The sequence below is a fragment of the Cydia amplana genome, chromosome 24, assembly GCF_948474715.1.
Source record: "Cydia amplana chromosome 24, ilCydAmpl1.1, whole genome shotgun sequence".
Classification (NCBI taxonomy): Eukaryota; Metazoa; Arthropoda; class Insecta; order Lepidoptera; family Tortricidae; genus Cydia; species Cydia amplana.
This window is the reverse complement of record NC_086092.1, coordinates 6,009,667-6,034,942: the sequence shown is the minus strand read 5'-3', so window position 1 is coordinate 6,034,942 and position 25,276 is coordinate 6,009,667. Positions and strand designations below refer to the sequence as shown.

General features: G+C 37.5%; 2 protein-coding genes across 2 annotated transcripts in view; one reads left to right on the top strand and one right to left on the bottom strand.

The window, feature by feature from the left end:
- LOC134659251 (U-scoloptoxin(01)-Cw1a-like) overlaps positions 1–25,276 on the top strand; it is a 187,458-nt gene that overhangs the window by 126,165 nt on the left and 36,017 nt on the right. The window lies entirely within an intron of this gene.
- On the bottom strand, positions 1,638–25,276 carry LOC134659235 (uncharacterized). Its single transcript, XM_063514873.1, has 9 exons — positions 25,247–25,276; positions 24,798–24,945; positions 22,784–23,019; positions 21,819–21,902; positions 19,888–20,112; positions 18,590–18,824; positions 8,173–8,306; positions 6,301–6,417; positions 1,638–1,725 (listed from the first exon to the last, which is right to left on the bottom strand). Exons 1-9 carry the CDS (start codon positions 25,262–25,264, stop codon positions 1,687–1,689), a joined length of 1,236 nt encoding a protein of 411 aa, XP_063370943.1. The 5' UTR covers positions 25,265–25,276; the 3' UTR covers positions 1,638–1,686.

The following is a 25,276-nucleotide window of genomic DNA, read 5'->3' as shown; positions in this document are numbered from 1 at the left end:
CGGGGGTTCAACGATCTATACACACACCAAAACACCATAGAAGTATCTCATGTACATAGTAACTGATGGAAATTATCTAATGTTAGTGATATCATAGAGAAAGAGTGGTAACTCCATACATCACTACTTGACGTTATAGATGTAGACTAAGAAATAACTCGCGTTTTGGTACGAAAACTGATGTATGGAGTTACCACTCATTCTTTACTTATATTTCTCTACGGTGTAACATACCTAGTATATATACCTACTGTAACGCTGAAGTAGAGTAACATCTTGCCGCATGGTCCAGTACTAAACTTGCGGTTCAGTGGCTACACCTATGTGGCTACCACCAGTTTGGCACTGACATAAACACTATCGAGAACGTAACTTACTTTCCATGCATCTCGCTCGTGCATGAGCGATCAGCGTGTTCCGGTGTATGAGCGAGGCAGCGCTATGCACGTATATAGCGATGTCCCGCTTACACCGAAGGCCCCGCACCAGTGTGAAGACAGCCTAACCCTCCTCGCTCAGTTCAGTGGCTACAGCTAATTCCAAACCTGATTATGTGATATTTGCATGAGAGCACACAATAGTATACCTAGTGATTTTTTGTCTAATTTAAAATTTTACGTCACCCTAGCCCCGTAAGTGGGATTTTCTCCCCGCTAGGCGAGGAGAAAATCTCACTTCCTGGCCAAGGCAAGACGTAAAACTTTAGACAAACCACGGGCGGTTATTCGTAAAGCCCCAGATCGCATATTTATGGCCCTCACCTTCGGTTCGGGCCACAAACACCTGCGATCAGGAGCATTCACGAATTCACCTCCCTAGGTATGTAATGCTAATGTACTATAACACATTCACTGCCAAGAACACGTAGGTATGTGATCATTTTGTACCTGGAAACGGCGCGCCTGGCACTGAAACGGTTAAGATTTGATTTGTAATGGTTTACATTTAGTATTTTTCTTGTTAATGGTAGCAAAGTTTGTTTAACCCTTGCCTTTAAACCCTCGCGACACTCAAGATTCCACTTTTCGAACCACTCGCTACGTTAGTGGGTCAATTTTGGAATCTTACACTTGCTCGGATATCAATATACTAAAACAAAAAACAAATAGAATCATAACATTTATTTCAGATCATTATTATATTATTAATAGAATAATTTGCGTCACATTTGACAAAATTTGATCGTTTCAAGCTTAAATAAATACTATATCTACATATACAATTATACACAATAGAGAAGGTATTGTAAGCTATTACGTATTTACTAAAATATAACAAAATTGTACTAAGATCTCTGTTTATTAAACTATTAGAACAATAGCAAGTATTACTGCAATGTTCTTCCGCCAGAGTGCAGCACTAGCGCCCATCGTAAACCATAAAGTAACTTATACATACTGTTTTTTGACAAGTTTTCACAGACAATAAAATATGACATTAATACATGAAGGCGGTGTGTTTACAAAGGGCCTACCGAAACGCAAAAATTTTAAAACTCAGCTATCTGCCTCTTAATCGCTCGATTATGCAAGAGTGATAAAGAGGTTAGATAACAAAATTTCGACTCGGACTTTCGGTAGACCCTCAGATTGTGAGTAATTGTGGTAGTGGCGCCCCCTACGCAGAGTTTCTCCGAGGAGTTTTTGTACATCACGATACAATTTTCCATAGTTCTTGCTTGTAAAACTAGTATTCGAAATCGAGATCCACCCATGGGCATTTTGACTGAAAATAAAGTAAAATTAGTATTATGTGATCTTACACAAATTGACTGAAACGGAAATTAAACTTAATTCAGACCTCAGTACCACTACCACCAGTTTGGCACTGACATAAACGCCATCGAGAACGTAATTTACTTTCTATGCATCTCGCTCGTACTCGCATATTAGTTCAAACGAGATGTATAGAATGTAAATTTATTAGGTACGTTCTCGATGGCGTATACGTATATGTCAGTTTTGACACTGTCAGTGACTCATGGTACGGGCTCTAGTGTACATTTCATTCGATAGCGTGACGTGCGTTCGCGTTTGCGTTATGACTATTTTGTATGGGATTTTAAATAGCGCGCCAAGCGGGACGTTTTGGAAACTCAATCCCCTATAAAATGACACTTAACGCAAACGTCACGTCACACTATCGAATGAAATTTACACTAGGGGTACAGTTTTATACAGGGTGCTTCCTGTAACAGGAGCAATAAATTAAACTAAATGCTGTATTCCTCAAACTGACCAACATTTGTTCAGCAACTTTTAAAAATTATGAATCCTTTAGACTTCCTCTTTTTCATAAAAAATAAATATTGTCTTCAATGTACGCTGACATCAGTGTGTTTGACGTTGCTTGTCACGCTTTAAACATAACAAAATTTGCAATACGTTGCGTCTTAGAATAAACTTTAAAGTGTAATAAAAATCAAAACATGAGTTATTTTCAAAAGTTGCTGAACAAATGTTGGTCAGTTTGAGGAGTACAGTCTACAGTTTAATTTATTGCTCCTGTTACAGGAAGCACCCTGTATACAGTTTTATATAGGGGATTAATATAATAAGAACTTTATTTTCAACTTGAAATTAGTTGAGTGCGACATTCGCGACATCTAGTGTCAAGTAGCGAAACTGATAATTCCGCTACTTGACGCTAGATGTCGACTACGAAAATAAGCAGTATTTTAGTTACAAGGATGTATTTCTAAGTCAAAGCATAGAGAAAAAAATACATAGAGTGCTCACTCCATACATCAGTTTTAGTACCAAAAAGACTATTAGCATCTAGCATCGAGTAGCGGAACTATCAGTACTGCTACTTGACAATAGATGTAGCAGTACTGATAGTTCCGCTACTCGATGCTAGATGTAGACACTGAAATTAATAGTCTAACTGATGTATGGAGTGAGCACTAGGGTGGAGCGAAATCCAAAATTCTTGAATATAGCAATGGAACCCCTCTAAAAGGATGTCTAATTTTTTATTATTTAAGGGAAAAATAATAAAAAAAATATTGGTATATACTTTTAGCCCTTTACTATTCGATTATATATAGCAATATATGTATATTTTTAATTAATTTAATTTATGCTTATTTTTTTATAACAAGTTTTATTCATTAAATAACATCTTTTTGTTACAGATATACTTGATTCCTATACTTATTTTTGTTTATAACGTATATTTTTATGACACGGTAAAACCACGTAAATCGAGGTTTTATGGAAAAGGCCCTTTAACCCGGATACTGTGCACAAATTGGAGTTTACAACTAATTACAGAACCGTGAAAACTATTTTGAACGTGATAAGATAATAAAAATACTACTAGTAAAAGTAAATATATGCCTAACATACGTGTGAACATGACCCAAAAAGGGCGTAAGCGACGCCGAAGGGCAAAATTTGACGCTCATTTAAACATATAAATAACCCATTTTTTGCAGTAAAATGATACTTTTCGTAATCAATAACACCGTTACTTTGCCACAAGAACGTCTAAAAAAAAATAACTCGTATATTTTTTTACACTGGAGCATTTTCGTTGTTTTGCATGAAATTGCTGTTTAATATGAAAGTTTGAAATTTTATTATTTCATAAATATTGAAAAAGGCACAAATATTTTGGTAATAACTTATTATACGCTTATTAAGTATTATATAATTTCAATAATATGTAAACATATTAGTGAAATAGTATATTTAAATCATTGATGAAAATTTACCTTTATTAATTTCTTTAGCGGCTGGGTAGAGGGCTAAAAGTAGTGTTTATTTTGAAACTTGATATAATCACTATAATCTACATGACAAACTGCAACTTTTTGTACCGGTTCCACATTGATAATCAAATTTTTATTTTTTCCCATACAACGACGCTCCACCCTAGTGAGCACTCTTGTCTTATTATATTTCTTTATGGTAATACATAGGTATTACTTGAAATTAGTTGAGTACGTCACTCGCGACATCTAGTGTCAAGTAGCGATACTAATAATTCCGCTACTTCACGCTAGATGTCGACTACGAAAATAAGCAGTATTTTGGTAACAAGGATGTATTTGTAAGTCAAAGTCAAAATATACTTTATTCAAGTAGCAACAAGCACTTATGAATTGTAAGTAGGTAGGTATAATATATTATCTTAAGTTAACCCATTCAGGGCCAGCGACTCAGCGTATGGGTCATGCTCAAACAGTTCCGCAGGGCCAGTGACTCACATGTGAGTCCTGAATAAATTCTGATTTAAACTTAAACGAAACGTAATTTGATGTAATAACGTAAGTAACATATAAGCTAACAATCATTTCTATAAGGCATATTAGGATAAAAATTATAAACACGTTTTTTTTTAATGAAAACAGGGTCTCGAATATTCAAGTTTGGTTTACTATCAGTGCAATATAGTAAATATACTGAAATTCTAGATACATAATGCGATGCAAGCAAACAGAAAAATCTATATTGAAAAAATACAAAAACTATATATATTTCAGAAGTTATTGACAGAGCTCAAGGTATGGGTCACCGTGGCCTGGCGCTACTTGTAAAAACTGCTAATGTTTCCGTAGCAGGCTAAAATAAACCTTATTGCCTGGTTTTAAAGCTTATTTCATGTTGAAGCTGTTTGATATTGTACCATTTTACAACTGATTACTGTTCGGATGATGGTAAGCAACAATTTGTAGGAACCAAGCCGTAGTATAATAATATTTTGTTTTGTATGAGGGGTAAGGCAACGAGGATTTTTTCCCACTGTACTTTTATGTCATAATATTTGGTGATCGTTGTATTGTATCTTAGGCAATTACCTACTAACAATGATGTTAAAGTTAATTTTTTTTCGTTTAAATATAGAACAAGGCGGTTGAAACAGTCACCACTAACTAATATGTATTGTATAACAAATAGTTTGTGACAAATATTTACAAGTTTTTTCAAACATCATGGTTTCTACGGCAGATTAGAAAGTAAGTACTATAATACATTTTAAGTTCTCTATTGTTACTAATATAATGGCGTTTACCAAAACAAAGATAATGACCGACCAGGTGTAAGCTTATCGGACACACTTGGACAATAAACAAGGAATGCATCCGAACGGCGGCGGCGGTATTATCTTTCATGTGGTATTTGTCACAAGAGTTCAAGATGTGATTCATCCCATCCCCCCTATTAGAGATGTATTTTGGAGTAACATGGAAAATATTATTTAGTCACGATTTATTCGTTGGCGACTTTATACTCCTCCTGTGCTGTTTAGTGATTTCGTATTTTGTGACCATGGCTATGGATTACCGGAATTTGAACCCGCCTAACCTGACCGACTGTGCTATGAACTGGACCCCGAACCTGCTTCATCCGAATGACCTGGCTACGAATTCTGGAACCCTGAACTCACCTTTGTTGAATTTCATCTAAATCGGGAAACGGTTCTAATTTAACTTCCAAGATTTGCCCCAAAAAACAACAACAAAAAACACGGCAAGTTAAATAGAATCAGACTAAGCTAAGTTGGCAGCGATTTTGATAGCACAGGCTGAGTACCTAAGTGTAATTTAAATGTCATACTTATATGAAATTATGACGTTTAAATTAACACTTGCACAGGCTGGGCTATAAAATTTGCTACCAACTTAGCTTGGTCAGACATTAAACGCTTGTAGAAAGTAAAAATATTCACTTCTACAAACTGCAATAATTAGTTTCTTTTTTGATAGGCACAGAAAATCGGTGGTTAGTAAAAATGTTGCATAATGCTGTCCAACTGGCCGGCTTCATAAGCGGCGATTTATTTACCGTTCGCGCCAGGCTCGAGACCCATAAGCTGAGTCATGCGTTTTAGCTAAAAACGATTTGTATGGTGGCCTGGCGTATTGTGTACGCTCGGCGGTTCGTGGCCATGAATGGGTTAATTATCAAAGCAATTTATTGATGTTAATATTATTCTATAATAATATTGGATTATTATATGGATCAAATTGAACACTAAGAATTTCACAAATAGATCGTCAAACATAAAAAAAAATACTAATCTAGAATGTTGCTAGAATAAATTCTAAATGTCAATAAATATTATTATTAGTCTATAGCACAGAATAAATAATAGTACTAGGTACAGAAGACTCACTCTCTAACAAAACGCGTCTGTTACGATCAGCACAGACATGGCCGCTAGGTGGCGACAGCGCCACGCGCGGCTTATGGCTAGCCACCAAAATTGGTGTGGAACGGATGTACTTTTAGCTACCTGTAGCAAAGCGACGAAATCGCGGAGTGAGCCTGTCTATAGTATGTGGCAACTTACCCTCATGTCGTAGGGCACTTTGGTCCTGCGCAGGCGCAGGCGCAGCGGCCGCGCGCGCCGCACCGCGCACTGCACCAACTCTGGTGAAACCTGCACGCAGCCCTGCACGTCTAGTACCTATCACAATAAAGCATCATCATCTTCCTCGCGTTGTCCCGGCATTTTGCCACGGCTCATGGGAGCCTGGGGTCCGCTTGGCAACTAAACCCAGGAATTGGCGTGGGCACTAGTTTTGACGAAAGCGACTGCCATCTGACCTTCCGACCCAGAGGGTAAACTAGGCCCGTATTGGGATTAGTCCGGTTTCCTCACGATGTTTTCCTTCACCGAAAAGCGACTGGTAAATATCAAATGACATTTCGTACATAAGTTCCGAAAAACTCATTGGTACGAGCCGGGGTTCGAACCCGCGACCTCCGAATTGCAAGTCGCACGCTCTTACCGCTAGGCCACCAGCGCTTCTTCAACATAAAAAATTATTTGCGTTTAGGTATATGTGTGCGCGGCACGTCTGTACACGCGTCATTGTGTATCTGACGGACTTCTGGCATGCTCTCAGTAGAGCGACTTACGCACACATTCATGTCGCGGCCTGTCGCGGGCGAGGTAATCCGAGTCGGGGCGGGGCGGTGCGTGGCCGTTCTGTATGATAATACTATTACTTATTCTGTGACAAGGGATAGAGAAATATAGTAAGACAAGAGTCCTCACTCCATACATCAGTTTTGATAGCAAAAAGACTATTAATTTCAGTGTCTACATCTAGCATCGAGTAGCGGAACTATCAGTACTGCTACTTGATAATAGATGTAGCGCCGACCGGAGTCTTATGCTCAACAACATACAACTTTCCGGAGTGTATGGATTTCAAAACTGATGTATGGAGTGAGCACTCTTGTCTTACTATATTTCTCTATGGTCCAATGTGCATTGCTTCTCACACTCTTATTAAGCAAAATGTGAGACGCAAATACACATTATATATTGACGACCAAGATATTGGACAGATGGAATATGGCTAGATCGCTGTCTGTAAGTTCAGTGTTCCTAGTCACCCCGATCTCTGTTAGATTTGGCTCCGCCGTATTACGATGGCTAAGTGCTTGTAACTCTAAATCGTCAGGTGACAAGCAAAAGTCACTAATTACTATAACATATTTAAACAAAAATCAACCTTCTTTTCGTACTAATATGGTTCACTATGGCTATGAACTTGTGGTGGTACTTAGTGAGTTTTGCTTGTCATCTGACGAAATGTCTTTAGGCATAAATATGTACCTCTAGATTACGGCAGTATTTTAAACAAGTTGCAAAGTCGCTGTCTGTCAGCTCAGTGTTCCTAATCACCCCGATCTCTGTTAGATTTGGCCCCGTATTGCGACAGTTAAGTACTTATAACTCTAACAGTCTTTAGGGTGAAATATTTACCTCTAGATTAGGGCAGTATTTTAAACACGCGGCAAGGTCGCTGTCTGTAAGCTCAGTGTTCCAAGGCACCCCGAGCTCTATTAGATTTGGACCCGTATTTCGACAGTTAAGTACTTATAACTCTAACAGTCTTTAGGGTGAAATATTTAGATTAGGGCAGTATTTTAAACACGCAGCAAGGTCGCTGTCTGTAAGCTCAGTGTTCCTAGTCACCCCGATCTCTGTTAGATTTGGCCCCGTATTGCGACTGTTAAGTACTTATAACTCTAACAGTCTTTAGGGTGAAATATTTACCTCTAGATTAGGGCAGTATTTTAAACAAGTTGCAAGGTCGCTGTCTGTAAGCTCAGTGTTCCTAGTCACCCCGATCTATATTCGATTTGGCCCCGTAATGCGATAGTTAAGTACTTATAACTCTAACAGTCTTTAGGCATAAATATTTACCTCTAGATTAGGGCAGTATTTTAAACAAGTTGCAAGGTCGCTGTCTGTCAGCTCCGTGTTCCAAGCCACCCCGAGCTCTGTTAGTTTTGGCCCCGCCGATCGGCAGAGAGTGATTACACTACTTGCTGTGACACCTGTCAAAAATACAATAGAAGATTGATGTGTATAATCTATTATTGTACTATTAACCTTTTGGACGCCAATGACCGATATATCCGCACCGTAGGTTCAACGCCAAAGACCGATCAATCGGTCACAGACCACAGAGCAACATAGACCTACGTGCATATGCATAAAGTTAAATTTCAGTTTTGACACGTGACAGCTTTTGTGTTTGACACGGCGTCGAAAAGGTTAATAACTATTTGGAAGTAAAGAAGCATTAATGTTGTAAAAAAATGTTAAATATTTGACTTAGAGAGACCTAAATGACAGACAAAAAACCGGCCAAGTGCGAGTCGGACTGGCGTACGAAGGGTTCCGTACAGTGAACGCATATAAACCATGGAAGTATTCTGTCCGCTCAATTATGACCCAACCTAAAGTATTCGATTGTAGGCGGTGCTTACAGACTGTTCGATTGGCAACTTCAGTGCGGCCGAGATGACAGTCAGTGACGGAAGGCTAAATTAGTTTATAAAAACTACGTTTTTTTGTAATTAAAAATGTCTTCATGTGTCGTGAAGTGGTGCAGAAGTTGTTTTAGTTCATATCAAGGACAGTGGAATCACTTTTCGCTTGTAGTAAACAGATAACTTCAGTAAAATTTGGAATAAACATGACGACATTTTTTCAATACTACCGTGCTAAGCTAAAACGTAACAACTGCATACGACTTTCATAACAACATACGACTTTTTAAATTGCGATGATAATAGGGATGGTTTTATGCCAAATGAAGTAGACTATTTTATTAACTTATGATTGGTTTAGGTATTTTCTATATACAGTAGAATCCGCTTATAATGACATTGAAGGGAAGTAACAAACATGTCATACTAAGCGGATGTCATATAAAGCATAATTGATAAACTTTTTATTTTATGTTTTCCAAATTAATCTCAAACTATTTTGTGAGAGATGAGTTTTATTAACCTTATACCAATTATCAACTTTCACCGAGAGTAAAAACTAAAACAATTTAAACGCCACAGACGTCCTTGCAGGGAAAGATGTGGGGCCGGCCACGAAAACCAGTGAATTTGTCAGTATAACCGGACATAATTCCATAAAAATAGTATTTATAGGTCGAAGTCATCTTATCCGTTTTTGTCACAAAGAATTTCATATGAAAACCAAACTTCGCACAGTAATTGCGTCATAGTAAGCGGTTGGTCAGTATAAGCGACGTCATAATAAACGGATTCCACTTTAATTATAAATGTAGTAATAAATTCCTTCTTACAGATTTGTATTTTCCTTTTTTATTTCAAATTAATAATCAAATTTGGTATTGTCATTTTACATTACTTTTCATTCAGATTCCCACAAGATGCTATTCGCAGAGAACTATGGAAAAAAGCTGTCTAATGAAATTGAGTGGATGCCTGGCAAGATATCTAATGTTCTTTTCATGAGATAACCCGTGAGATAATCATACCCGGTCTCCTATATGTAGATACATTTTTTTTCTATCACGCTTTCACTGAATTAATTTAACAAATACACACATTATCTCAAAATGTTGATCATTTGAATCCACCCTCTACTGTCACATATATGTAGGTTCTCTCTCAAGCCATTTCCGTCAGTAGAAAAGAGCGGCGAATTTAGAAAATGTAAGCGCGCGAACGGTTATGGTCCCATACAAAATTGTAATTATGTGCCTTTTTCTACTGACAAACTTGCTTGACCGGCTATATACATACATATAAAATATTTCCATTGGAACTGAAAGTGGGGATTTATTGTGACTCCGCCTGTTCAAATGTTTTTGACCCGATTCGTGTACCCATGTAAATTTTGCAGGCAGTACAGCCTGTCCGATTTCTAAGATCAAGTTCGCCATACATTTACTATGGCGTACTTGATCTTAGAAAAACGGACAGACTATACCAGTACGGCTACCATCAGTTTGGCACTGACATAAACGCCGTCGAGAACGTAATTTACTTTCTATACATCTCGCTCGTACTCGCATATTAGTGCAAACGAGATGTATAGAAAGTAAATTACGTTCTCGATAGCGTAAATGTCAGTTTTGCCAAATCTGTCAAATATACAAAATACTTATTATAGCGGAATACATTTATACAGCAATGAATATTTAATTATGTTGAGTTAGTCTGTCATTTAATTTCATAACAACATTTTAACTAGTTATCTTTTAATCTGCATTAAATTTTTATACGTGAATTATTTGACTGGTTCTTCAATGTATGGCATAAACCTATCCCTGTCCAAGTCATATTCTAATCAAATATGAACCGCGAACTCTCAGCGGCCAGTACGTACAGCAAGAAGGTTATTAGCGGATTAATGTCGCTGATTGGTAGCTATTGACATTATATGTATTTCATCTACACTTAGCTGTGTACGTTAGTGTAATAGTGTAACGGTTTGCTATAAAACCTCGTTTGCACTCGGCGCTTTGTGCTGGCCGGTTGCAAAAAAACATTACATTTTAAAATTTCCTTCAGGAATCTTGTGAATCTGTCACATGAAAAATATGGTGTAGATTCATTGATTGCTCACACATTTTCGCTAATAATCTTCGATATTTAATGTAGAATTAATAATAACCTTGATTTAAAATAGATCGCAAACTGCCGTTAGTTTTTATTATGCTGTGTACATTTCCCCGGATCGGGTAAGTGTTGTGAATCTTTAATCTAAATTTCTTATGGGATTAATTTTACGTTGTATTCTTTTATGCTGTTAACTAATCTGTTCTTTTCTGACTGCTTCATCCGTGAACACTAAAGAAATGCTAAAAGGTTAACTTTCCTGATATTTTTTTCCTTGCGGGCCGGATGACGCAGTCACCGTTGTGTGCATATTCTAATAAGACCAATATTGTTAGGGATCAAGTCTGGGGTTGACTCTGAAAGCCCACTAGCCTACACTACCCCGGGTTGCGCTATGCGCATGCTCCACAATCTGGAAGGTTTCCATTCCGAGCTGAGGATCCTGGACCACAGTGCGGAGCCTTCTTAGAATATTCCGGACCTGCGACTGCGATGCCTGCTTTGTTCAGCGGAGCCATCTACAACTGCCCGCCTGCGAAGTAGAGTTCCAGGAAAGTGCCTCCTATTAAAGACTTGTTTCATTATTTCATTCTTGCCGGCTCAGTTATAAGGACTCACGGCCCTAGCTAACTTATTGTAATTCTAAATACCTAATATTAATTAACTTTTCTAAATTAAACTTTCATTTCCTTCCTACCTCTTTCCAACTTTCATTTCCTTCCTACCTCTATCCAAACTTCATTTCCTTCCTACCTCTTTCCAACTCTAAATGCGACGCTAAACGTCACATTGGCGCCCATACTAGGTTTAACTGAGCTGTGCACTACCGAAACAGGTCTTTAGCATTTTTTTTAGTTTTCACTGATGTAGGTAGCTTCATTTGTCATTCTAATTTTTAAGTCATTTATGTACTGTCATTGTCATATTTAGTTTAAGTTTGTTTAGAGCAGTTCCTTGGTACGTGGTTCTATATTTTTGTTAATTATTGTCAAGGTTACCACTTCTAGCCTTTATCTTTCTACTGTAGCTTCTACTATTCTAATAAGTTTTAAAACCACATACTAAGAAACTAAAACTGTTTCTCAACCTACTGTGTAATCGCAACACCTACCCTATTCGTGTGACTTAATCATGGCTCACCCTATTAAATTTTTGTCTCTACAAAAAGCTGAACTTGAATACGAGGTCGTTCTCAGAGGTGGATCAGCTGGCTTAGTACAGGATCTCCGAAGCCAGATTGTAAAATTAAACATACCACCTGAGGATATTTTAGAATCTCACTTAGAGCCTGCGATTGATCTAGATGGTGTCAAGGATAGTCTTGCTAAGTCTCAGACTATGCTGTCATCTTTAAAAACTAAATTCGACAAAACCGTATTCTTGCGGTCAGAAAATCTACTACATCATATTTACCACAGATTAAGACGCATCTCTAATGTTGGCTCTGCGTTGGTTGACCAGCACAAAGCGCTATGCGCCTTATTTAACAACCAATCTCAAGAAATGTTAAGTCTGAAGCCTGCTTCTACTTCGGTTTCAAACACTAATACAGGGCCTACCTCTGAACCTGAGACCAAATTGGTTCATTGCGATCGTAATCTGACTTCTGACTTAGCAAAGCTTACTCTGGAAAAGCCTGTGTTTTTTCTTTCATTCAAAGAGTTGAGGAATTCGTAGAAGTTAGGAATATATCAAAAGATCGGATATTGAAGTTTGCATACGAGATTTTCTCTGACGACGCGTTACATTGGTTCCGTTGCAATAAAGAAAGTTTCCAAAGTTGGGAAGATGTCGTTGTCTTGTTAAAAAAAGACTTCAGCCCTAAGAATTATGACTATCGCCTAATTAGTGAAATTAAATCTCGTACGCAAGGGGAACAAGAGAACATCTCTATATACTTGTCTATTATGCATGGCATGTTCGCGCGACTGGCTAAACCGTTGTGTGAGGATGAAAAGCTCGAAATTATTTTACATAACATCCGTCCATGTTATGCAAGCACTCTAGCGGCTTCTTCAGTTATCAAGGACCTGAAATCTCTTAAAGAACTCTGCTCAAACTATGAGGACATTCAGTCACGCATGTCCTTATTTCATGAACCGCCTAGGGTGACTGCTGAAACTTTAGCCCCTGATTTTGCCTACAATAAACATAAAAATAATAACAACTATACAAATAAAAACTACCAAAACAATAATTCCAATGATAGACAGAGGAATTATTATAACCAAAACAAATACGCTAACTACTCCGGCTCTAGTAACTACAACAAATCTAAACCTACAGAAGAAAAACCTAGTACTACTAATGCTGTACAAGCGAATTCATCTAACAATCCTAACGCTACTCAAAAGTACTGCCCGAGGTGTCGCTCTATTACACATTCTCTAAAAGAATGCAAGCAACCACATTTCCCTATATGTTTTAAGTGTGGAAAAAAAGATACTCGCTACCCAGATTGTACAACTTGTAATCCTAAAGATTCAAAAAACTAAATTTGGTGGATTGCAGTGCACATGAAGTCGACAGTAAATCTAGAAGAAATTTTAATGATGCAGATTGGAAATCTTGGCTTAATTTTATATCGAAATTTTTTTCTTGCTATTCTGTCACTTCAATCCACGCTTTACAAACTAAATCTGAAAATATTCATAGCAGACCTTATGTCTCTGTCCAAATCTACGGTAAGATGATTAACGCTTTGTTAGATACTGGCAGCGGCTATTCAATTATAGGTAAAAACTTTCATAAAGTTTTATTGGATGCTGGTTTTGTGCTAGATAGTTCTGAAACTCTGGATTTATTTGGTGCTGGTAGGCATGCGCTAAATAATATAGGTATGATGAATTTACTTGTGACGTTCTTAGGTCAATCTCACGTCTTAAAGTTGTACGTTGTTCCTGAAATTCAAAATTGTTTGATACTAGGCATGGATTTTTGGAGAATTTTTAACTTGTTTCCTAAAAATCTGGACTCTGTAATTTTGTCTGATGATGTTGACTCATTAGAAACACTATCTATTGATCAACCTACGCATTTACGTGATTATGTTCATCTCTCTAATGAACAAAAAGTTACGGCTGATCATATAACTACACAGTTCCGAGAGATTTCTTACGAGGAACGTGGCTTAGGTCGGACTTCTCTAATTACACATTGTATAGACACTGGCGACGCTGCTCCCATTCGTCAGCGATACTATAGAATGTCCCCCGAAAAACAGAGTATACTTGTTACTCAACTTGACGAAATGCTAAAGGAAAACGTGGTAGAACCTTGTGAAAGTCCTTGGTCGTCTCCTGTTTTGCTGACGCCTAAAAAGAACGGCGAACTGAGATTTTGTTTAGATAGCCGTAAACTAAACTCTGTTACTATTAAAGATGCTTATAGTCTTCCTTATATTTCGGAGATTATAGACAACTTGCGTGATGCGAAATACCTCTCAAGCCTGGATTTGTCTAAGAGCTTTTGGCAAATTGCTATTAAAGAAGAAGATCGTTGTAAAACCGCTTTCTATATACCTTCTCGTGGAACTTTTCAATTTATATCTATGCCTTTTGGGCTCACTAACGCTCCGGCAACTCAACAAAGATTGGTAGATATGTTATTTTATGGTCCAGAATTCGAGCATAAAGTTTTTGTGTACATTGATGACATTATCATAGTTTCGCCAACCTTTGAGCAACATATCTCTTTACTAGTTCGTGTTCTCGAAAAGCTTAAAATGGCTAATCTAACTATTAACTACAAAAAATGCCAATTTTTTAGGAGTAAACTGAAATATTTAGGTTACGTGGTTGATAGTAATGGACTTCAGCCAGATCCTGAAAAAGTTGAGGCAATTATTAACTATCCTACACCTACTAATCGGAAAGAAGTTCGTCGATTCATTGGAACTGCATCGTGGTATCGTCGTTTTATTCCAAATTTTAGCTCTATAGCTTCGCCTCTTAATAAATTAACCTCTCAGGCTAAAAACTCACCTCCATTCAAATGGTCTACCGATGCTGAAAATGCCTTTCGTATTTTAAAGGAAGCTTTAGTGTCTTCTCCCGTATTATCGTGCCCTGACTATTCTCAATCTTTCCAAGTGCACACTGATGCGAGTGATTACGGCGTTGGTGGTCTTCTGACCCAACTTATCAATAATGAGGAGAAAGTGATAGCTTACATGAGTAAGTCTCTTTCTAGCAAGGAGCGTAACTACAGTGCTACTGAGAGAGAGGCTCTCGCAGTTCTTACAGCTATTGAACACTGGAGGTGTTACTTAGAAAACGGTAAAAAGTTCACTGTGTATACCGATCATTCGTCACTGAAGTGGTTTTTAAATCTGAACAATCCCACAGGTCGTTTAGCTCGTTGGGGAGTTCGCATGTCGTCTTTCAATTTCGAGATTAAGCACCGTCGTGGTTCTGAAAATGTAGTTCCTGATAGTCTTTCTCGCTCTGTCCCTATTGCTGCTATTGATCAAATTCCATCGAACAGTGCAATGCTTTACACTACAAATGACCCATGGTACCTAAATGTTTACACTGGTTGTCAAAATACTCCCACCTCATTTCTAAACTACAGAGTGGCCGATGGTAAATTGTTCAGGTACAAAAAGAGTCTAAATCCTTTAACTAGAGAGTTTGAGTGGAAACAAGTCATTCCTCTTGAGTTCAGATCTGAAATTATTGACAAAAATCACTCTGAACCTACTGCCGGTCATTTTGGCATTTATAAAACTCATAAACGTCTTTCATTAAATTACTTTTGGCCTGACATGCATCGTGATGTGTCTGAATTTGTTTCAAATTGCGATACGTGTTGTGCTCAAAAACATGCTACACATGCTACTCTGGGCTTTATGGGCCGTCCTAAAGATTGCTCACGTCCATTTCAAATGTTGAGTATGGATCTAATTGGTCCTCTACCGCCTTCGAGAAATCAGAACACTTTTATATTTGTAGTTACCTGCTGTTTCTCGAAATATTGTCTATTATTCCCTATTCGTCGCGCTACCTCCGAGATAATAGCTAAGTTACTCGAGGAGAAGGTTTTTCTTGTTCATGGTATTCCCAGTACGGTTCTTATGGATAATGGAAAACAGTTCACTAGTAATATTTTAAAGAAGCTGTTTAGGGATTATGATGTTCCTAATGTCAGATTCACACCTAAATATACGCCGCAAGTTAATACTGTTGAACGTTACAATAAAGTTGTGATGACGGCTGTGTCATCATATATTGAAAATGATCACAGATTATGGGACTGTCACCTACCTAAAATTCAATTTGCAATGAATTCATCCGTTAACGAGGTGACTAAATACAGTCCTGCATTTCTGGTCTATGGTCGGGAATTAGTTACTTCTGGCTTACATTATGTCAACTCAGAGCTCATTGATGACATAATTTTTACACCTAGGGATGATTATGTTGAAAATTTAGGCAATTTACGGAAAATTTTTGATAAAGTGCAGTCTTGTTTAATTAACGCTCATTCTAGAAATAGTATACACTATAATTTACGCCGAAAAGATTTTGACTTTAAAGTTGGTGATGTTGTTTGGAAAAAGACTTTCTATCTGAGTGACAAAAGCAATAGATTTTCTAAGAAACTAGCACCAAAGTATGTGCCATGTAAAGTTGTAACTAAAAAATCTAATTTAGTTTATGAACTTGAAGACATGCAGGGTAATAATTTAGGTGACTGGCATGTCAAAGATTTTAAGATCACGAACTATAAGTGTTAAGATCAATTTCTTCCCTTATTGCTATATCTACGTCTATTGTCTAATTCTGTAAAACTACCCTCATGAAACTCGTATTTACTAACTAAACCGCTATAATATTCTTTGAATTTTCTAATTAATTATTAGGTACAAATTATTTTTTTATTAACCCCTACCGGTTAATGAACTTCTAAAAAGTTCGAAAAATTAATTTGCCATTATCCCCTACCGGTTAATGAGCTGTTTGCCTATTATATTAGGATATAAGACTTCTACAAAGTTTTATAAAAAAGAATAGTATGCGGAACAACTTGAATACTGAGGTTTAGAGTTAGACTAATCAACATCTATTAATAGTTATATGAGAGTATTTTATTCTAGTTTAAGTAAAATACTCAGCCTGTATGGACGCAAAAACACTTTTCTATAGTGTTTATTGCTTGTTTGCCTGCGTGTTGTAAGTATGAAGAGGTATTTTGTGTGTGAAGCCTGATTGATAACTTGTATTTCTATTAAGTAAAATAGACTTAGCAGCGGATTTTCTTAGCAAAAATCCTAACCTAAAAAGGGGGGTATGTAACGGTTTGCTATAAAACCTCGTTTGCACTCGGCGCTTTGTGCTGGCCGGTTGCAAAAAAACATTACATTTTAAAATTTCCTTCAGGAATCTTGTGAATCTGTCACATGAAAAATATGGTGTAGATTCATTGATTGCTCACACATTTTCGCTAATAATCTTCGATATTTAATGTAGAATTAATAATAACCTTGATTTAAAATAGATCGCAAACTGCCGTTAGTTTTTATTATGCTGTGTACATTTCCCCGGATCGGGTAAGTGTTGTGAATCTTTAATCTAAATTTCTTATGGGATTAATTTTACGTTGTATTCTTTTATGCTGTTAACTAATCTGTTCTTTTCTGACTGCTTCATCCGTGAACACTAAAGAAATGCTAAAAGGTTAACTTTCCTGATATTTTTTTCCTTGCGGGCCGGATGACGCAGTCACCGTTGTGTGCATATTCTAATAAGACCAATATTGTTAGGGATCAAGTCTGGGGTTGACTCTGAAAGCCCACTAGCCTACACTACCCCGGGTTGCGCTATGCGCATGCTCCACAATCTGGAAGGTTTCCATTCCGAGCTGAGGATCCTGGACCACAGTGCGGAGCCTTCTTAGAATATTCCGGACCTGCGACTGCGATGCCTGCTTTGTTCAGCGGAGCCATCTACAACTGCCCGCCTGCGAAGTAGAGTTCCAGGAAAGTGCCTCCTATTAAAGACTTGTTTCATTATTTCATTCTTGCCGGCTCAGTTATAAGGACTCACGGCCCTAGCTAACTTATTGTAATTCTAAATACCTAATATTAATTAACTTTTCTAAATTAAACTTTCATTTCCTTCCTACCTCTTTCCAACTTTCATTTCCTTCCTACCTCTATCCAAACTTCATTTCCTTCCTACCTCTTTCCAACTCTAAATGCGACGCTAAACGTCACAATAGAGACAGGCTCTGTAAACGTATCGTCTTATTTAAATGTAGGCGTAATTGTGTATGTGTGCTAATTTGGCCCGAGAATTTGAACGGTAATGTTCCCAAAGGCGGTTTCCAGTTATATGCTTTCACTGGTTCCGTACCATTACGAAAAAATAGCAAAATACACGGGAGCCCCACTTAAATATTTATTTTCTGTTTTTAGTATTTGTTGTTATAGCGAAAACAGAAATACATCATCTTTGATAATTTCGACTGTCTATCACGGTTTATGAGATACAGCATGGTGACAGACAGACAGACGGACAGTGGAGTCTTAGGTAATAGTGTCCCATTTGTACTTTTTGGGTACGGATTCTAAAAACCCTGTATAATATCAAATTAACATGATATCCCTATAAAATTCTATAAACGGCATAAGGGTGTCAGAAATTATGCAAAATTGGACCCTATCTCTTGTAAACAAAGTTCAAAATCGCGTGGGAAATATATTCCGTTTTAAAAAGGCTTAAACTTACCCGTACAATTTCCTATATCCAAAGTCCTCAACTCCTTACACCCAACGGCCACGTCTTCCAGCCAACCTTCGTGCGAATTATTAATGTATCTCCCATAGAAATGTTTTAGTTTACTCAAGTTACTGAGAGCGTCTGAGAATTCACTTCCTACATTCACTTTTTTGTCAAAAGATACTAGTTTTAAGTATTCCAAGTTTGGTGTGTTGCGGAGGAGTGAATGGACATTTCTGTATACCTGAAAGATGATTAAGGTTTAGTTTTAAGATTTGACGCTAGTGGCGCTATACCGGTCGCTAACTAATGCGAAAGAGGTTTAGTATATTCATAGACTAATCATACATAGATGAGTAATCCATGCTTGTAACCAAAATGCTTATTTTCGTAGTCGATATTTATCACCGCTACTTGACACTAGATGTCGCGAGAAACGAAAAGTCTAACGCTCAACAATTTTCAACTAATATTATAACCGGAACTCTATTTTCAACTCATTCCGGTTGTAATTTTAGTCGTCAATTGTTGAGAAATACCCTTTTAGTTTGTCGCGATACTCGTAATAAATACTAAGTTGTATGATATTTTGCTACTTACCATAGAGAAAAAAATACATAGAGTGCTCACTCCATACATCAGTTTTAGTACCAAAAAGACTATTAGCATCTAGCATCGAGTAGCGGAACTATCAGTACTGCTACATCTATTGTCAAGTAGCAGTACTGATAGTTCCGCTATTCGATGCTAGATGTAGACACTGAAATTAATAGTCTGAACTGATGTATGGAGTGAGCACTCTTGTCTTATTTCATTTCTCTATGCCTATACTTAGGTAAATGAGTTTCAATTATCTTATCACACAATTATGGCACAATCGGTTGCGTCGTTCAAGGAGAGGTTAATAAAAGCTATGGCTGTCTGATCTGACTGATTAATTTGTCTATATTTCTACTGTATAGTTGCTTTATATCTTTCTAATTCTTTCAAATTTTTAGTGTATTTTCCCCATTCCTTTTTGAGTATATCTATGTTTATCCTATACATTTTGTATGTATTTATATCCTTTATCTTTCTGGTACCTTGTTGTACATTTTGCTGCATTTGTCACCCTCTTTTCACTTTCTCCTCTCATCTACTCAAAGGTTAACTGGAAGAGATCCCTCAAAGGGATAAGTTCGCCTTTGTACTTCTTACTACTTGTATGTTATTTTCAATATGTCTTTTTGTACAATAAAGAGTTTACTACTACTACTACTACTTATAAATAAATAAACGATAAATTAATAATTATTATGGATACACACCTCAACGCTATTAAGTGTCAACTCCAACTTTGTCAACTCGTCCAGATCCACCGCCGTCCTAAAAAAGTCCGTCATCAGCAAATAGCAAGCGGATATGGTCAGGGACTTCAGTTTGGTGTTTTTCGCCTCAGATAGAAACATGCCAGACACGTAGCTCGCGTTGTTTATCACTAGCTCCTCGATGGGGACAACGCTTAAGAGCTGGCATATGTATTCGTCTGGTATCTGGAAAAATAATGTTTTTTTTTTCAAATCAATTTTAGATACAAGCTTTTACTGTTTTTAGGGTTCCGTACCCAAAGGGTAAAAACGGGACCCTATTACTAAGACTCCGCTGTCCGTCCGTCCGTCTGTCACCAGTCTGTATCTCAAGAACCGTGATAGTTAGACAGTTGAAATTTTCACAGATGATGTATTTCTGTTGCTGCTATAACAACAAATACTAAAAACAGAATAAAATAAAGATTTAAGTGGGGCTCCCATACAACAAATGTGATTTTTGACCGAAGTTAAGCAACGTCGGGCGGGGTCAGTACTTGGATGGGTGACCGTTTTTTTGCTTGTTTTGCTCTATTTTTTGTTGATGGTGCGGAACCCTCCGTGCGCGAGTCCGACTCGCATTTGGCCGGTTTTTTTTTTCAGAAGTCAAACAGATCATTTTATTGAGACATTTATATTCAACTAGCGACCCGTTCCGGCTTCGCACGGGTTAACAAATTATACAATATTATATACGTTAATATTTATGTAATTAAATCTTAGTTTTATCTTGTGTTATTAATTATTATTTGTGCTAATAAACATTTCTTATTCTTATTCTTATTCTTATACATAAACCTTCCTCTTGAATCACTCTATCTATTAAAAAACACATCAAAATCCGTTGCGTAGTTTTAAAGATCTAAGCATGCATAGGGACAGACAGACAGCGGGAAGCGACTTTGTTTTATACTATGTAGTGATAGGAGTATGTCACAAATATATATCAAGGCTGATCAAGCCTGTCGGGCTTTCCCAAGTGTCCCACAGCTGAGTGTTTATATGAAACTTGACATTTCTTACAGTAATGCAGGTATTATTGCAGAACGACGTTACTGGGATATAGTATAATATCTGGGTGACCGAGCTTCGCTCGGAAAACATATAAAAACTCGAAAATGCGCGTTTTCCCAGAGATAAGACCTAGCTAGATCGATTTTTCGCCCCCGAAAACCCTCATATAGCAAATTTCATCGAAATCGTTAGAGCCGTTTCCGAAATCCCCGAAATATATATATATATATCAATAAACAAGAATTGCTCGTTTAAAGGTATTAGATATATAGAAACCATAGAGAAATATAAGTAAAGAAAGAGTCTCCATACATCAGATTTATTACCAAAACCACAGAATAAATAATAGTACTAAGTACAGAAGACTCACTCTCTAACAAAACGCGTCTGTTACGATCAGCACAGATATGGCCACTAGGTGGCGACAGCGCCACGCGCGGCTTATGGCTTTCCCCAAAATTGGGGCCGAACGGATGTACTTTTAGCAGAGCGACGAAATCGCGGAGTGAGCCTGCCAAAACGCGAGTTATTTCATAGTCGACATCTAGCGTCAAGTAGCGGACATTATCAGTTCTGCTAGTTGACGATAGATGTCGCGGTAAAGAAAAACTTTAATACTCAAGAATTTTCAACTAATTTTATTACCGGATGCACCGGAACTCTATTTTTAACTTCTTCTGCTTATAATATTAGTTGTAAATTGTTTTAGTAGTACATTTTTCGTCAGCGACACTTGGGATATCTGGTGTCAAGTAGCGGTACTGATAGTTCCACTACTTGACGTTAGATGTCGACTACGAAATAACTCGCGTTTTTGTAAGAAAACTTTATTTACTTATATTTATCTATGATAGAAACTAAGAACGGTTTGTAATTACCGTGCATGTATGCAAAGATATTCGTTTCAGGCGAGTGCAGCATTTCAGCTGGTCCAGAGGAAGATAGTATTCTATGCTGCAAAGCTGAAAATAAGGGAAAACAAAGAAATAACAACAAACGACAATAGTAGTTTGTGTTACAAGGGATCAAAATGATATATTTCCGTCAAGGGCGTACATTGAATCCTGAGCGTAATGAGGGATTCAAGTGTTAACGCCCAAGACGAAATAATTTTGATACCGTGTGACACATACTGCTTTTCACAAAATAAAAAATCTTAGTGTTGACACAATCTGATGCTTAAACAGATTATTTAAGCTAAAAAAAGAATGTGCAAAAAAATGTAAAAATAGTGTGCTAGAACAGAAAAGTATTACTTTGATCCCTCCTAGCAGGGAGGAAAAGTGCCACTTTAATCCCTCCTAGCAGGGAAGAAAAAGCTTGTTTCGGAATAGGTGGTGGGAAAAAGTAATTTATGGGTCTCTATTGTTTCCCATAAAGTTTTAAGTCATAATGTATTGTTTGCCCGCATTTTCGTTAGTCATAATTCATAAATTTGGATCAGAAACGCGGCACGGGATTGCTATAAAACAAACCTATGTATAGGATAACCTTACGAAAATCCTGAAAAATTAACGGTCTCAGTTTTATGACTAACTAGCGACCCGCCCCGGCTTCGCACGGGTTAACAAATTATACTTTAACCTACTTGAATCACAAGTAAAAACGCCACATCAAAATCCGTTGCGTAGTTTTAAAGATCTAAGCATACATAGGGACAGACAGCTGGAAGCGGCTTTGTTTTATACCATATGTAGCGATGATAGTAACACAAACAATACACTATGACTTAAAACTTTATGGGAAACAAAGGGACCCCGTAATTTATGTTTTTAAGTAGTATTTGCGTATGGCGGCGGCTAGCTTCGTATCTACGGAAACGACTCAGTTTATGAATACTTACCAACAGAATCTCAAGGTTAGGACAATGGTATATGATATTAGCAATATCGAAGTCAACAATCCTGTCCGTGCCAATGAAAACTATGTTCTCCCCGAGCTTGGTCAGCATGGCTTCGAACCATCTCTTGCCCGGCTGGTCTTCACGGTCCAGGGTCAAGTGCCTGCTGTGCGGGTGCCGGTCCCAGCTTAAAATATTGATTATGCAGGGTCTTAGGTATTCTACGGAGAGATTCACACCTGAAAATGTTCAATTTTAAGAATTTTGCGTAGTGTTATATTAATAAACTAGCGACCCGCCCCGGCTTCGCACGGGTCACAGACAATCCAACCTCTAGACATAGCATAGTCGCGCTACCCCCTCTGCCACACATACGGTAGCGTTACTCCATCTTCGAGTCAATCCCGTGCCGTGATTGGTCCGTGTCTTTGAACGGACCAATCACGGCACGGGATTCGCTCACCTCGTCCCCCCGCACCCCCGTATTTTTGGCAGCATCGGTTTCATGAAATAATTGGCCTAAGCTCAGTCTAGAGGTTGGATTGTCAGTGGCACGGGTTAACAAATTATACATAAAGCTTCCTCTTGAATCACTCTATCTATTAAAACAGCGGTTCTCAATCTTTTTTTTGACGGAACCCTTTTGGAAAGCGAAATACTTGATGGAACCCTACAATAAAACAATAGTTTTTAGAAGTGTATTTTTTTTATTAATAAGCATAATTCTAAATTCTTGCGGAACCCCTGCAGGGGTGTCGCGGAACCCTAGGGTTCCGCGGAACACACTTAGAGTATGGCTGTATTAAAAAAACCGCATCAAAATCCGTTGCGTAGTTTTAAAGATCTAAGCATATATACAGACAGACAGACAGCGGGAAGCGACTTTGTTTTATACTATGTAGTGAAGAGAATTTGAGATAGAGGCGGATTGTCAATAGTTATTTGTACAACAAGAGATCAAAGTTTGATATTTCTTCGAGTGCTTATTTTGAGTCCCGTGCAAGCGAAAGATTCTATAAAGATTCTATAATTTAGAATCTTGAGCGTAGTAAGGGGCTCAAAAGCGCACGAGATGTAAATAACTTTGATCTCGTGTAGTTCATAAAACTTTTCACCTCAGCAGTGAGAACATATTAGAGAACCCGAAAAATGTATTCCTTCATCACTTACCTCTATTCACTCATGTTTTCTTAAGATATACCAACAATTAAATTTTCACCTCAGCATCTCGAACAAGGGTACTTTGCTACTTAAAAACAGTGAGCAAAATCGCATTTTGCTCACTGAGTGAGCAATATCGCATTTTGCTCATTTTGTCTCACTCAGTGAGCAAAATGCGATTTTGCTTACTGTTTTTAAATAGCAAACTACCCTTGTTCGAGCTGCTGAGGTGAAAAGTAAATTATGTAGCTACAGTAACTTTACTGCCATCTTTCGACAGAAGATTAAAACGGTTAGAATGTCATTTGACTTTGATTCTTATTCTTTCACTGTGTTAATTTGTTAAATATCAAAAAGTAACGCCATCTTCTCGACACTAGGCCAAACCAAACGTATGGTGCAATCTTTTCGAGCGATGGCGCCAAAAACATACTTACAAATAAATCTAAACCCTCTTATACGTATCAGAGAAAATACTACGATAGCGCGCATTATAAGGTAGAGGGAATATATTTCCCACATGATTTTGAACTTTGTTTCAAAGTGTTTAAGGTTAAATTTTGTATAATTTCTGGCACCCTTATAGCTTATCTTATAACCTACAAACAAAACAAACATCCATACAAACCATACAAACGAAACATCCAAAATTTGCCACTGAAATTTGAACCTAAACTGGAGGAAATCGAGTTGATTTTGGGTTGTTTGAAAATTGAATGAATCAAAGCAAAAGCGACTGTTCTAATTGAACATGGTTTAAATTACATCGAAATGAATAGGTACTAAGACCTTGGGCCTTAGGAGGATAAAGGGTTAAAGCGCCATCTAGTGGGCAACTTTAGAAATAGTCAAGCACCTTGCATATATTCTATCATTCGGTCCCGCCAGCGCCGACTGACGCGCTCGGATCTGATTATTTCTTCAACCGGTATGTAGCCAAGGATTTCACGCCAGCAATCTGCGTTCAGCATATCTAGGATTGTGTATTGGTAGTCTGTTGAAACCTGAAAGAAGTATAGTGTTATCTTACTAAAACTTGACTAAAATAAGTAATTAGAAATGTTGACATTTTACATAATATGGCCTGTAAATATCAGGCCTCTATTGTCAAGTCATTAGTGTGTGCTCCGATATTTTTGGCACCTCACCCGCTCCGATGTATGTGGCGACTGTACTGTCAGCAAGTGTCAATCCATTTTGAGCAGCCTGTTAACATACTGTCAGTCTGTCAGTAAACACATTAATAGCAGAACTCCTAAATAATAATTTGTTTAATGCTAAATAAAATTCTATTAATTTACTTACATCATGATTTGCTGCCATTTTCCTCTGCAA

What these genes read in the sequence shown, in the direction of transcription:
- LOC134659235 (XM_063514873.1), bottom strand. An exon ending in TGACACTTAATAGCGTTGAG is followed by an intron (nt 18,825 to 19,887) that starts GTGTGTATCCAT and finishes ATCATCTTTCAG; the next exon opens with GTATACAGAAATGTCCATTC. An exon ending in AAGTGCCCTACGACATGAGG is followed by an intron (nt 1,726 to 6,300) that starts GTAAGTTGCCAC and finishes CTTTATTTTCAG; the next exon opens with TCAAAATGCCCATGGGTGGA.